General features: G+C 39.8%; 1 protein-coding gene and 1 pseudogene across 1 annotated transcript; one reads left to right on the top strand and one right to left on the bottom strand.

Annotated features, from left to right (window-relative positions):
* Nucleotides 1-5130, top strand: part of LOC137970098 (high choriolytic enzyme 2-like) — a 44130-nt pseudogene extending 39000 nt beyond the window's left edge.
* Nucleotides 5131-5220: 90 nt separating this feature from the next.
* LOC137970097 (galanin receptor type 1-like) lies at nucleotides 5221-11636 on the bottom strand. The gene has a single exon (XM_068816578.1). The coding sequence runs from the start codon at nucleotides 10801-10803 to the stop codon at nucleotides 9397-9399; it is 1407 nt and encodes a 468-aa protein (XP_068672679.1). The 5' UTR covers nucleotides 10804-11636; the 3' UTR covers nucleotides 5221-9396.
* Nucleotides 11637-12830: the final 1194 nt, after the last annotated feature.

Raw genomic sequence — 12830 nt, 5'->3', positions numbered from 1 at the left:
AAAGGGATCCAATGAAATAAGAGGTTGTAAAGAGCTGCGTCCCATCTCGTTTCGTAACCAGTCCCTCGATTAACTATGCTGCTTGAAATCATGATCACGCGATTGGTTAAAAAAAGTACATTGTAACTTCTTTGCGAATTTCACTCTGTGGAGTTGGCGGAAGTACCCGTTAAAAAAACTGATTCTCAACTTTTTTTAATGCGGATAAAGGGGTTTAGTGTGTAAAGAAACTGTGGTGTTGCATTGGTGGGGAAGTAAGAAACAAAAATGAATTTATTAACTGGGTTGATATGGTGAATTGACCACCGTATAAAATTTTGAAAACTGATGTTTCTAGAATTAACCCTTCGTCAAAGCGAATTCACGAAGGGTTAACGCTCGAAAGGTCAGCTTTCAAATTTCTCTGCAGTGGTCAATTTACCATATCAAGCCAGGTCGGTAAATACATTTTAAGGGTGCGTTCGATTGACCCTATTCCAGAATACGAATATGACATGGAGTGATGACTTAAGGTGGCATGTCTGGCGTTTTGAAGAGACAAAGATAATAAAGATATATTTAAAATAGCATTTTAGCAGCTGTTTGACAATCTTAATGTGCATCTCTGTAAAAACGAAGGATTTTAAACTTCTATTCCATGTATTCCTATTTCGGAATACAGTCAATCGAGTGCACCCTAATACGAGTCTACCTCAAAAAAAGTGTGTAGCTTTATGCATTTTACAAGCGCTGAAAAGGGAATTGACATCCCAATGACTCAATGCATGGCTTAGTTAGTTAAAACAGCAATTTACAGCGTATTCGCACACTCTCTTTTTTTGGGCTTTTCCCAACTGCTGAAGTTCTTTCATATAGAGAAATTTATCATTGATTAAATGTTGTGCCCAATTCAAATCTTCATCATAACGTTCACATTTAAATGATATGGAAATAACTAAAACAAAACGTTTTATTCCCAATGGGTTTGAATTATATACAACATTAGTCAGCCGATTTGTGGTCCATTGCGTGAAACGGCAGGTTGCTACTTGCTCTGAAGATGAAAATGCTCTTGTTCTAAGTTGTTCGGTTTTCAATTTTGAGAAGTTGCTTGGTATCATCAGTAGATAGAGCGAGTTTCAATCGAGTGTGGTAAAACCAAAACCAAAGTAATTACTTTGGCCAATCAAAAAGGACGGAGACAATTTGGTAACCCAATCAAAACTCGAAGTACGCAAAGCGCGGGAAAATGTGCACGCGCGAGCCACGATTTGGTTTTGGCTTCACTTCTGATTGGTTGAAAAAGTGGTGCGAGAACTTGAACCAATCACTGAGTGAAGTAATCATAAACCAAAGCAATTCGCTAATTACTTTCGACACTCAATAGGCCACTTCGGAAAATACCATAATACTCTTTGTTTGTCCCCCCAAATTTTGCATAAGCGTCGTGTCCAGTTTCTCTTGGGACTTACAATGGTATTACAATGGTATTATGGTATTTTCCGAAGTGGCCTATTGAAAACCGCTCTCAAAGGCAAGAAATTAACTTTGATTTTTGACAAAACGAAAATTTCAGCATGGTGTTTGCTGTCTCACGATTCTAAATCTCTCCATTAACTGTTACTGATGATAAGGATAACCTGGAAATAGCTTCATTTCCCTTATGCTTAGACTTCATGGGACTCTTCGCGTTGGGATGTCAAACTTGAGCTTGCAACTCATTACTTACATTTAGAGCGGTTTTCAAATGAGGGTCGTAAAATAAAAACCAAGGTAATTAGTTTGGCCAATCAAAAAGGACGGAGACAATCCAGTAAACCAATCAAAACTCGAAGTAATTACACGTAGCCCACACAAAGCGCGGGAAAATGTGCGGGCGCGAGACACGATTGGTTTTGGTATCACTTCTGACTTTCTTCTGACTGGTTGATAAAATGGCGCGAGAACTTTGAACCAATCACTGAGTGAAGTAATGCAAAACCAAAGCAATTCGCTAATTACTTTCGACACTCAATTGAAAGCCGTTCAATGGACATAAGATGAGAATGCTAATAATAGGGAAAATATCTGTTTTCAAACATTGCTTTAGTTATTCAACAGAAACAAAAGACCATTTGTTTCGACAACCAGTGAGGCTCTGGCTAACACATTAATGAAAATAGGGAGTTTTAGCAAAAACAACAGCGGCGGCAAAGAAGACGTCACAAATTTGCCTATTTAGTGAGCAAAAACAATAGCTTTGGACGCTCTGCACGTGCTTCTTTTCATTTTTGTCTATTTCTTTGCCGTCGTCTGCAAAACAACAACGTGAAATGACCAAATTTGAGGTTTTAGGGAGAACGTCAGGACTTGAGGATAAATTTTCATTTTCTCCCCTAAATTGATCACAGTTCATACTAGTTTCGTTCTTGAGGGTTTGCCACATCTTTGTCACGTTAAAATTCTTGGAATAGTCGCAAAGCGATTACAATAACGCGAATTCACATTTAACCACAGCCTTCTCGTTGCCGTTCCCGTCGCGACAACAGGGAGCTTACGAAACGAGGACGACAACGGCTACGAGGACTTCATTTAAAAATACGAGTTCGCGTTATTCGTATCACTACGAAACTATTTCATGTCGTGTCGCGTTAAAAATGTGTAGTAACTATCGAGGAATTAAACTGGTATGAGTGGGTTGAAAGCGTAGAGAGAGAACTGAAAATTCATCGTCTTGTGCTAACGTCCTCCGCAGAACCTTGAATTTGGTCATTTCACGTCGTCATTTAGGAGATGACGGCAAAGAAATGTACCAAAATGTAAAACGCACGTGCAGAGCGTGCAGAGCCATTGTTTTTGCTCACTTAACCTATTGTTTCAGTTGTAGCGTCGTCGTTGCCGTCGGCGTCGTCGTTTCGTAAGCTCCCTAACGACAACGACAATGTCATGTCAAAACATAAATTCACGTTATTGTAATCACTATGGCAATGGTGTGGCAGCCCCTCAGGAATGAAACCGTTATGAGCGGCACTTAATTTAGGAGAGAAAATGAAAATTTATCCTCAAGTGCTGACTTCCTCCATAAAACCTCAAATTTGGTTATTTCACATTGTTGTTTTGCTGACGACAGCAAAGAAATGAACAAAAATGAAAAACGCACGTGCAGGGGGTGCAAAGCTATTGTTTGTGCCCACTAAATATACAAATTGATGGCGTTCTCAATGCTGTCGCCGTTGTCGTTGCTAAAGCTCCCTAATAAGTGACGTCAACGAAATCTTCTCTCAAGTGAAGCTATTATTCTCGCATTTATGAACGCGAGGGACATTGGAACCCACAAATGACCAGCTCCCAACGTCAGTGGCTTCATAGCTCAGTTGGTTAGAGCGTCGCACCGGTATCGCGAGGTCACGGGTTCAAACCCCGTTGAAGTCCTGAATTTTTCAGGCTTCTTTACGCAATTGCAAAAATTGCGTTCGTAACTGCGAGGATCATAGCTTCGCTTGATTTCATATCCGCAGTCCCTATATGATCCATTTCATGTATCATTTCATCGTCGAAATCTTCTCTATAAGTCGATTCATTTATCCCTCCTTCTCTCCATACATCCATCAATTCATGATGAGTTCCAACAAAACATAACCTTCAACAGCACCCTTATAAACCTCCGCTTTTATTATTTCGTAATAGACCATATTCATATATTCAGTGTTGGACTGGAACTAGTTTGCAATGGAGGCTAATACGGGGGAATCTTTTCAAATGCAAATACTTTTTAATATATTCCCCCGCATTAGCCTCCATTGCAATTTAGTTCAAGTCCAATACTGAGAACACAAATATGGTCAATTTTGACACTTCTATTAAGCCATTCACCCATCCATCTACATAGTAATCCACCCGTCTTTTTTTTACCTTCCGAGAAGAAAGAAGGAGGTGTTAATTAATGGATCAGTAGTTTATTAAACGTAAGTCACAGATTTGGGCGGCACAATGTTACGAACGTCTTACCAGATTCCTTGTGTCTTTACCACTATTATGGAGAGAGGTAAGAAGCATTCCACTTGGTGTCTAGGAGGTACTTGGATTGTTTTTTTCTTTCACTTATCAGGTGGATGGCGCAAAAAACGAACTGGTGTAACGTCCACGAAAAACAAACACAGGGTGCGAATGCTACTGCGAAAGCGAAGACGAAATATGTTCCCGCAGAGATTCGTTGACAGAGACCAAACAACTAGAAGTAAACAAAAGTGAGCCACAAAAATTTGAAGCAGCACATTGCATAAGATAAAAATTCAAGACCCGATAACTTACTGGTCTTGTCAGTGTTATTCGAGACAACAAGTCATTAGTGAAAGTTTGTTCGTATATACATGGTCCAGTGGGAAGGCCGGGCTTATTTAAAGTGTTTACGAGTTTTATCTTGTGGTCCTTTTTATTGGCTTGCACTCGGATAATCGCTGGTGAAGCAAAGGGATGTTTGGAAAATCGTTCATTTGGATAATCGTCTTTCATCCAGCTTCTTGCTCAGAGACTCTCGGAGCCTCCACAGACAAGCCGAGCCAAGTTGTTATCGAGGACTATTCTCTCTCGCTTAATTAAAAAACCGCCGAGTTCCTTTTTCACCTTTTCAGATAACCTCGTACCGACGCCCTCACCCCGTACTGGTCGTGAATGTCCCCTTGGAAGTTCGCAGGGCCTTTATGTGCCCTGCGTGACTTTGTAGGCTATAATCACACAGCGGCGGCCGTGTTGAATCCCGAGGGATTAAAAACGTTTGTTTTGTCCCACTGGAGCTCGTTTCCAAACATTTCAACTCGAGGCTCTGGGTATGAAATCTATTGTCTATGGTCACAATATGGCCACAGCGCGAATATTAAAGGCCCATTCACCCTCACGTTAAGGTTTTTTCCCTCCCAACTCCCCTTCAGCGACGCTAGCAAACACAACTACCGTGTTTACTTGATTAAAGGCCGCCCTCGATTGAACGCCGCACATGGAATGAAAAGTACCAATAAACGCCGCACGCAATCAATAGAATGTGGCGTTTATTTGAGGATTTTAAGAAAAAAAACAAATATACGTTAAATTTTCTGAGGTTTGATCACAAGCCAGATAATAACTATTCTATCTCAACAAAAAAAGCGGGACATTAGAACTTTAAACATGTTTCTGTTTTAGATAATATCTACAAATGATCTACCGTAATTGTTGTCAGCGATTTAAGAAGTGTGATTTTATAATAAACTCCGTATCGCACACGCTTAAATTTTTATTAACGCCCCGGCGTTTAATCAAGTAAACACAGTACCTCAGTTTACTCTACGCCTTACACAAAATTTTCACCCATGACTTATCTTCAGTAAGGCATAGAAGGGCTATTATGCGAGTGTGAATTAAGGACGGTGCCTACTATTGTTATTACGCATGCGTTCTGCGCATCTCGAGATACCCGAATTTCCTACAGATGGTGCTTATTAATACAGAGATATTTTTGCGCAGTTTCAAAAGCATGCGGAGAAAGCAGAACTTAGCAAGTTATCTTGGTAACCACGCATTTTTCAGAGATAGCAAAGCTTCAATTTGGAAAAGATTGACATACATTGCTTTGTATTCTAAAGCTTTTTACAAATATTACTGATTGTTACCCCCAGTTTTCTTTTTGGATTTCAAGAACACTCGTGAAGATCTACTTTTCCCACATAATCAGTAAACCGCGCAAAAATACCTTTGAATTAGTAGGCACTGTCCTTAATTACTTTTTCCAGTAGACAACTTAACTGAATCGTCAACTGATAGTGTTGGGAAATGCGTTTCCACGTACGAAAAGTTTAGTTGTCGGTAACCGCTACGTTTGGCCGGTTTACTGGCAAAATAGCGAAAAGAAAATGAAGACCCGTTGGCTTTAAAAAATCGTTTGCGTTGCTGCGAAATAGACTTTGGTAATCCATAACTTTCCTTTTGAAAAGGAAGACTTCTTTGTTGTAGATGGCTTGATTTTTAGAAAGTTATCTTTAACAACTTGCCTCGGTCGTCTGTGGAGGAAATCAGAGACGAAGATTGGTAGGTGTTCCTTTTGGAGCGTTACCAACAGCGTCTGCGCAAAAACGTCGAAAGTAAAACTATTGCGAAGACCAGACCACGTCGAACAACGACCGCCATCTATTAACCAAACAACAGGGGCAACAAATCTATCACTTTGCGAAATCTGGGAGTCGCAAAAGAATACATTTGGCCTTCTTAATTTATCTAATAGTTCGTCACGAGTTTCTAAGTTAAACTGGGTCAAGTTTTTCGTAAAGTGGCAATAAATTTCCAAGAGTTCGAAGCAAACACGGAGGAGCTTGGGGACCAGCGGTAACTATAGCACGGAGCAGTATGGGTAAGGAAATATGGTACATGTAACCCATCTGTGCGAGGAAACCACCGTACGACCGTCCACCCATCCATGTACAGCTGTTTCGAGAAAGGTTGTCCAAAAGAAGCGTAAAGGCGTTCGCGACAATGCCGAAAGGTAGTATGGGGGTCATTCAATAGGATAAATTCAACTTGTAGTGAACGCCCAGAATCGAGGATGCCACGACCGTCCAGTGAAGACCTACGGTGGCGAGCTATTTGGATGAAAGAGTTCTTAGGATATAGCGCTGATGAAGTAGCAGTACGCGTAGACTTATGTTGAAGCTCTCTCCCGCCATCACGCTGCCAAAACACGTCCAAAAACAAAAGGGTTCATTTGGAAAACCGATGCCTCTGCACGATTTTTGGTACATTTCTCCGACTTTCTCTGCAAAACATGACATTTCTCTATGAATCCTAACCCTTTGTTACTAATTCATGGCCTGGATCATTTGACTGAATTTTGAAACTCACTCGTATCTCAATGTCAGTAACGTAACGTGAGCATGTATTTCTAGGTGACGTTTTCGATAGCATTGTCGTCATGTTTTCATTGACTCAAACTGACAGTTTACCATATTGCCTTTCGGCATTGTTGGGTTCGCTCTTATGCTTCTTTTGGACAACCTTTCTCGAAACAGCTGTATGCCAATGTGAAACTCTATGGTGCAACCCTCGTTTTTTTTGGCTGGAATATATTTGATATTGAACATCCCTGTATCCGCTGACTGGTATCACGTGACCATATCGCGGAGTCAAGTTTAAAGCTCATCGAGGTCAGCTGTTTTTTACTTGACCGCTGACCAGGTACTTGTTTTTAATTTGATCGCAGGCTCAAGCCAGGTTAACGTATGGTAAGAATAACACGGTGCTCAGCTTTTAGGCTTGACAAAATTTTTACATTAGATTCGATATCTTGCAAATTTTCGGAGATCCTTCTTACTGCTTTATTAATATACACGTGAATAACTTTTTTTAATGGAAGATGTCATAGTACTTAACTCTTGTTTTGTTGGAAACTGTGATTTTTATCACTTTTTGCATCTACATCAAATTTATAGTAAAAATCAACGGTAAAAGATCTGAACGACGGTTCGGCCGCTCTTCGGTCATTATCAAGTTCAATAGTGAGAATGAAAAATGAAAATATACATATGTATATAATATGCATAAGTTGAGTTTCGCGCCTAAGCGGCGCCTAAGCGGCGCTCGTCAGACAGAACTGACGAGCGCGTAGGCGCGAAACTTAGAGTCACAGAGTATCGATGCGTCCTCTTTCATCCTTCAACTTATGTATACTTAGCTCTGCTACCAGAGAAAATTATGTAAAAAAGATGAAAATGCTAAAAAAGGGGGGATTGAAAACAAAAAAGCATGCAAAAATTAATTGAACATTGAGTCAGACTTGATAATGACCGAAGAGTGGTCCAAACGTCGTTCAGATGTTTTACGGTAACTTGTTTTAAAAAAAACTATTACTGATATATCTCTATCATAAACTAAACTTGTGATTGATTCACAGCACAGTTATTACACAAGAAACCAAGGCTTGATCGCAAAATTCTTACAAGGTTGAAAATTCGTTTACTAAGTACAGCTACAAAAACGATTTTAGATTCGTACCGGTTATACAAGAGACAGAATATCATATCAAAAAGTAAACTGCCGAAGGCACGATGATAAGTAAACAGAATTTACCCTAAGTGTACGTGAAATGTCTTTTGCTCTCAATTAAAGCTCTTATAGTAAACTTTACTTGGAATTTGTTCATTTGCTTTTAAACAAGAGTGTTTCTGCTGTGTTAAAAGCTCTTAATTTTATTTTAAATTTATTGATCGATGATTTATTTATTAAAGCAAGAGGCCAAAATAAAGCCCGAAATTTCACTTTTGGTTTGTTTTAAGTCACTACCAATTTCTTTTAATTCCGGAGTGTGATAAAAGCCTTGCAGTTGTGTTTCGCTTAAGATTCTCGATCAATTGTTATCATGCAATGCATTCGTCTTTTCCTAAATCAATTAGTAAAAATGCTGATACTAAAAGACATCGAGATCGTTTTCTATATTTTTCTGGTTAAATACGAATTTCGGTGATCGTCGATAAGTACGTACACAAGTGACTGGTTTCCCGCAAAAAGGAGACAGGGTTTTTTTCTTCATTCACTCGCTATTTGTTTCCGGCTTAAAATTGATTGCTACGTGATAAAGGTACAACAAATAGTCTAAACTGACACAATGGAGAACATTGAAATTTTCTTTGCTGATGTTTGTACTCTTGTAAAAGCTGACCTGTAATATTGCAGGCGCCGCGCGGTGAAGCCATGAAACGAGGAGTGAACAATCTTCCGATCTTCAGCGCGGTTGCTTTTTCTGCTCAAATAATCCTTACTTAAACAAAACCTGAACAAACTGGTCGATTTGAATGTTGGCAAAATTTAATGACAGTTTTTTTACCTTGAGGTATATAGCGTAATATGTGTACACAACGAAATTTGTAAACAAAATTTATATTAGAATTTTTTCCTTTGTTTTCTTTCCGTGTCACTTTTATGCGGGAAATGGACGTGATAGTGATAAATTACTTTTCTCGATTCCATCATTAATAAATGTATTTGTCTTCGTGTCGCTTGGGTTCCAGTCAAATTTCTTTCTCCCATTTTCTTTCGTATGTATAAGGTTTGAACAAATCAGTCAATCTTGTAATCAATCATCACCTCTTTTCGCAGCAGAATAAAAAGCAAAAAATAAAATAACATAAAAAATAATAATGTTTTTCAGGAAAAAAGTCAAACTTAATGTCGGGGCCCACGCATGTCTAGTTTCCGATTCCGGCAATTTAGCTAAGCGGGCAAATGTCTTTTTTACTGACGTTATCCCATCTGTCGAATGTACGGCTTCATTGTGCTTACACCTTAATGTATTCCCGCTTCTCACTAATATCTTTTAACTTCATTGAGAATTCTAACAAGAAATGGGTGTAAGTTCCTTACTTTGATATGGAAAATGAATATAGGGTTTCATTTGGTTGATTCAATTGCACATGCTATTTACATTTCACACTCCTCTCCCTCGGGCTGTAAAATTCTTTGCTCGTCGATGTGAACAATTTCGCCGAAATTGACGCGTAGTCTTCGCGTTCCATGGCCAGCAGCTTGCGTGGCCGCTGATTTTTCGTCATTATTGTTTTTGTTATAATCGTCTTCTGGTTCTTGGTACAGGCGCGAATTTGCGACTTGTCCAAGCCTCGAAAGTTCAAAGACGCGATGGAAACGCCTCGCTTCGTGTTTTGGCATGATTTCCTTTCGCCAGTAGTCGTTCCAAAACTCTCTTCTGATGGCGGAATGGTTCAAGGGTGAAACGCCGGCGGTTGCTCGTTTCTTTGTGCGATGCGCTTGTTTTCGCTGCAATCTGGACTTTTCGCGCTTCAATGTCCCATTCGTGCTATTATCCTGAAAGCAAGAAGCCAAAACTTTCAATGGGTCACACGAGCTAAGAATATCCTTGCAGTAGTGGCGGTGAAGAAAGACGAATATGAAAGGGTTAATCGCGGAGTTTGTGTACACCAGAATATTGCAAAAAATAATGATGGTATCGAAGGAGGTCTGGAAATCTGAACCAGATCCGAAATCGTACCAAATCCACATAACATGAATGGGAAGCATACACAAGGCAAATACGATCACTACTATGACGAATATCTTTACAATTCTCATGTTTCTTTGCGCTCTTGCCTGAGTGAGTGGCTTCTTAACAATTCCTTTATTGTCGCCCTCAATGGCTTTTTTCATCCTTTGAATGTCTCTCCAAAGCTTTTGACTTATTTTGATGTAGTTTGCTGTTATCACGAACAACGGTAGCACATAGAGCGCTATGAAAACAACAAGGGTGAAGACTTTCGGGTGGTACGTTTTCGGCCACTTTTCGTTGCAATGCGCTTTCCCGTTGGTGTCGGTCTCCACCCGGAGAATCGCGATGTAAGGTCCAACGAGGCAGATAGATGCCATCCAGAGGAACAGGACGATCGCCATTGCTCTTGTCGTTTTCCATTTTGGTTTAAACGGAGGCATGACAGAGCGATGTCTCTCCCAGCTCATAAAGAGCAGCGTATAAACCGACACAGCCATCAGAATTGTTTGCAGAGGATACACAATCTTGCACAGCACATTTCCAAACGGCCACTGCTTGGTGAGGATTTCCACAAAGTCGAAAGGGATGCTTATAACGCACGTACCCAAATCGGTTGCAGCTAGGTTGAGAATAAAGATGTCAGTTATACGAAGGCGCTGTCTTTTACAGACAGCGAAGCAAATGAGGATATTTCCCACCAATCCCGCTGCCGTAATAATGGGAAAACACATAAGCTGGACAATGGCGAGTCGGTCAAATTCTTCTTTAGAAATGCTAAAGTTTGCTATGGAAGGTAGCGCCGTGACGTTTTGGCTTGATCGAAACATGAGCGAAACCTGAATTTCGTGAGAATGAAACAAAAAGACCCTTGTTTTGGCGACTAGTTTTCTCCGCTTTGCGCAGTGAAAAAAATCAAGAGGCTACGTATACGTGTGTGCACCATTCAAGGCTGTTGGCTTTCACAGTTCATCATCTGTTGGGTCAGTTCATACACTGTGACCTCACGAAGAGGCAGCTACTCATATTTAAATTGTCTCAAAGCTGACGTAAAAATTAATGCTCCTCAAACATCTGCGCTGAGATTGAATGGTTCACAATCGCCGCTCTTATTGCGCTGTCGGCTTCGCAAAACCGAGTGAATTAGTTAGCACAAAAAAATAATGTGTTTTGAAAAGACCTTTCTTTGTCAAAAAATTTTATCGTTAACGCTAAGGATTACAAATGAGGTCAGTTACCCTGTTCTCCACAACCACCTTGAAGGTTTTCTTTTTTAATAAAATCTTAGTTTTCACAGATAAGTGATACAATTTTTGCGGAAAAGAAAACCATTTGCTTTTCTAGGTTAGAATGAAAATGCAGATAACAGAAATCACGTACAGAGATTACAATAACGCCCTGTGGACCAATAAGCACGCCAGTTTATTTCTCTCTGCCGTACTTATTTATTTATACTTTTTTCTTCTGTTTTTCATAACAAATCCTGTACACAAAAACAAAATTAAACTGAGAATTATTCGCAAATGCTGCGTGTTTTAAGCCTACCAAAGTTGATTTAGGCTAACTGCAATCATTTCTCTCCTTAAAATGAATTCAATATCAGGAAACGCTTTTTGGCTGAATTTCACTTTTGTGAAAAAGACACTGACAATTCAGTTTTGTATTTGTCACCGGTGTAACTGTTTTTTATTTCTATCAGCTATGCAGCTGGAAAATAAAAATCAAAAAATCAGTTTTATTCTATTGGGCATGGTGAAATTAAAATTTGCTCGAATCTGTTAAAGTGATAACCCTCGACCGCCCTCGATCATTAAAAAACTGAATCGTGAAATAATTGGAAAACTCCATTTCTTCTCTGAGGAACATGGATTTTACAAAAAAATAACTTTTGGCTGTCTGACGACTTTAAAACCAAAGCACTGTCTTTGTCAATTTGGAGACTTGAAAGACGCATGAGGGATTTTCATGAAGGGTAATACGTTTATTGAAGATTTCTTGGTCTCGGGAATGATTAATATTCCCACCCCTGGCTTTGTCAGGAGAGTAAATTAAAACTTCCGATAGAGCACCCACAAATTCAACTTAATTTGACAGTCTTGTCTTCTGACTTCGACAAAAAGCAAATACCACACCGGAGAGGTTAGCTTTAAAAGTATCGTAGATTTCGATATTTGTCTAGAAAGAGGTACGTGCAATCACAAAGGTTCAGATCTCCGTAGGAGCATCAACAACTGAAATCTGCAGAACAGTTCTCATTGTTTGTTCCTTCGTATTTTGGGCTCGACAACGAAAATAACCTGAAATGAAATGGAGTGAAAGTGAGTTAAAATTCAATTGGATCAGTTCCCCCTAAAGCGGCCGGAAACACTTATCGACAGCTTTTGCCCTGGTAAGAAGGACGGTGGCGTAGTAGTCAGTGCGCCGGTTTCCCGATTCCAAGGGTCATTTGTTTGGGACACCGACCCCTTTTTCACAATAGAAAACAAAAACTTCATAAACACTAGCCTTCCCACTTACAATGTTGCTTTATTGGGCGATGTGGCACTTGGTTTGTGTACCAACATTGAATGGGTGGAAGGGGGGGGGGAAAGGAAAATAATGAAGGTGAACTCGGTTGTTACTGGGTTGCCAAACCCAGTCGGAATCTGCGTTTCATTTCTCCGTTTTTGCCTGTCACTCCCCTGTTTAGTGGTGTCTTTGTTCATAGAGTCTTCTATGCGTATTTTGTTAGGTTCGAGGGGGCTGGGGAAATGCGTAGATTTCTCTGGTGACAGGAGAACATTTAATTAACCTGCAATGGCGTCGAAAGTCATTGTAACGCGAATGGCGTTTTAGTGAATCTTTAAACAAAATATAC

This window comes from Montipora foliosa, chromosome 9 (assembly GCF_036669935.1).
Source record: "Montipora foliosa isolate CH-2021 chromosome 9, ASM3666993v2, whole genome shotgun sequence".
NCBI classification, from domain to species: Eukaryota; Metazoa; Cnidaria; class Anthozoa; order Scleractinia; family Acroporidae; genus Montipora; species Montipora foliosa.
The sequence above is the reverse complement of the archived record's forward strand: the minus strand, read 5'-3'. Positions and strand labels throughout refer to the sequence as shown.

Excerpts from the sequence above, each read along its gene's own strand:
- LOC137970097 (XM_068816578.1), bottom strand. The coding sequence starts at position 10,803 with ATGTTTCGATCAAGCCAAAACGTCACGGCGCTACCTTCCATAGCAAAC.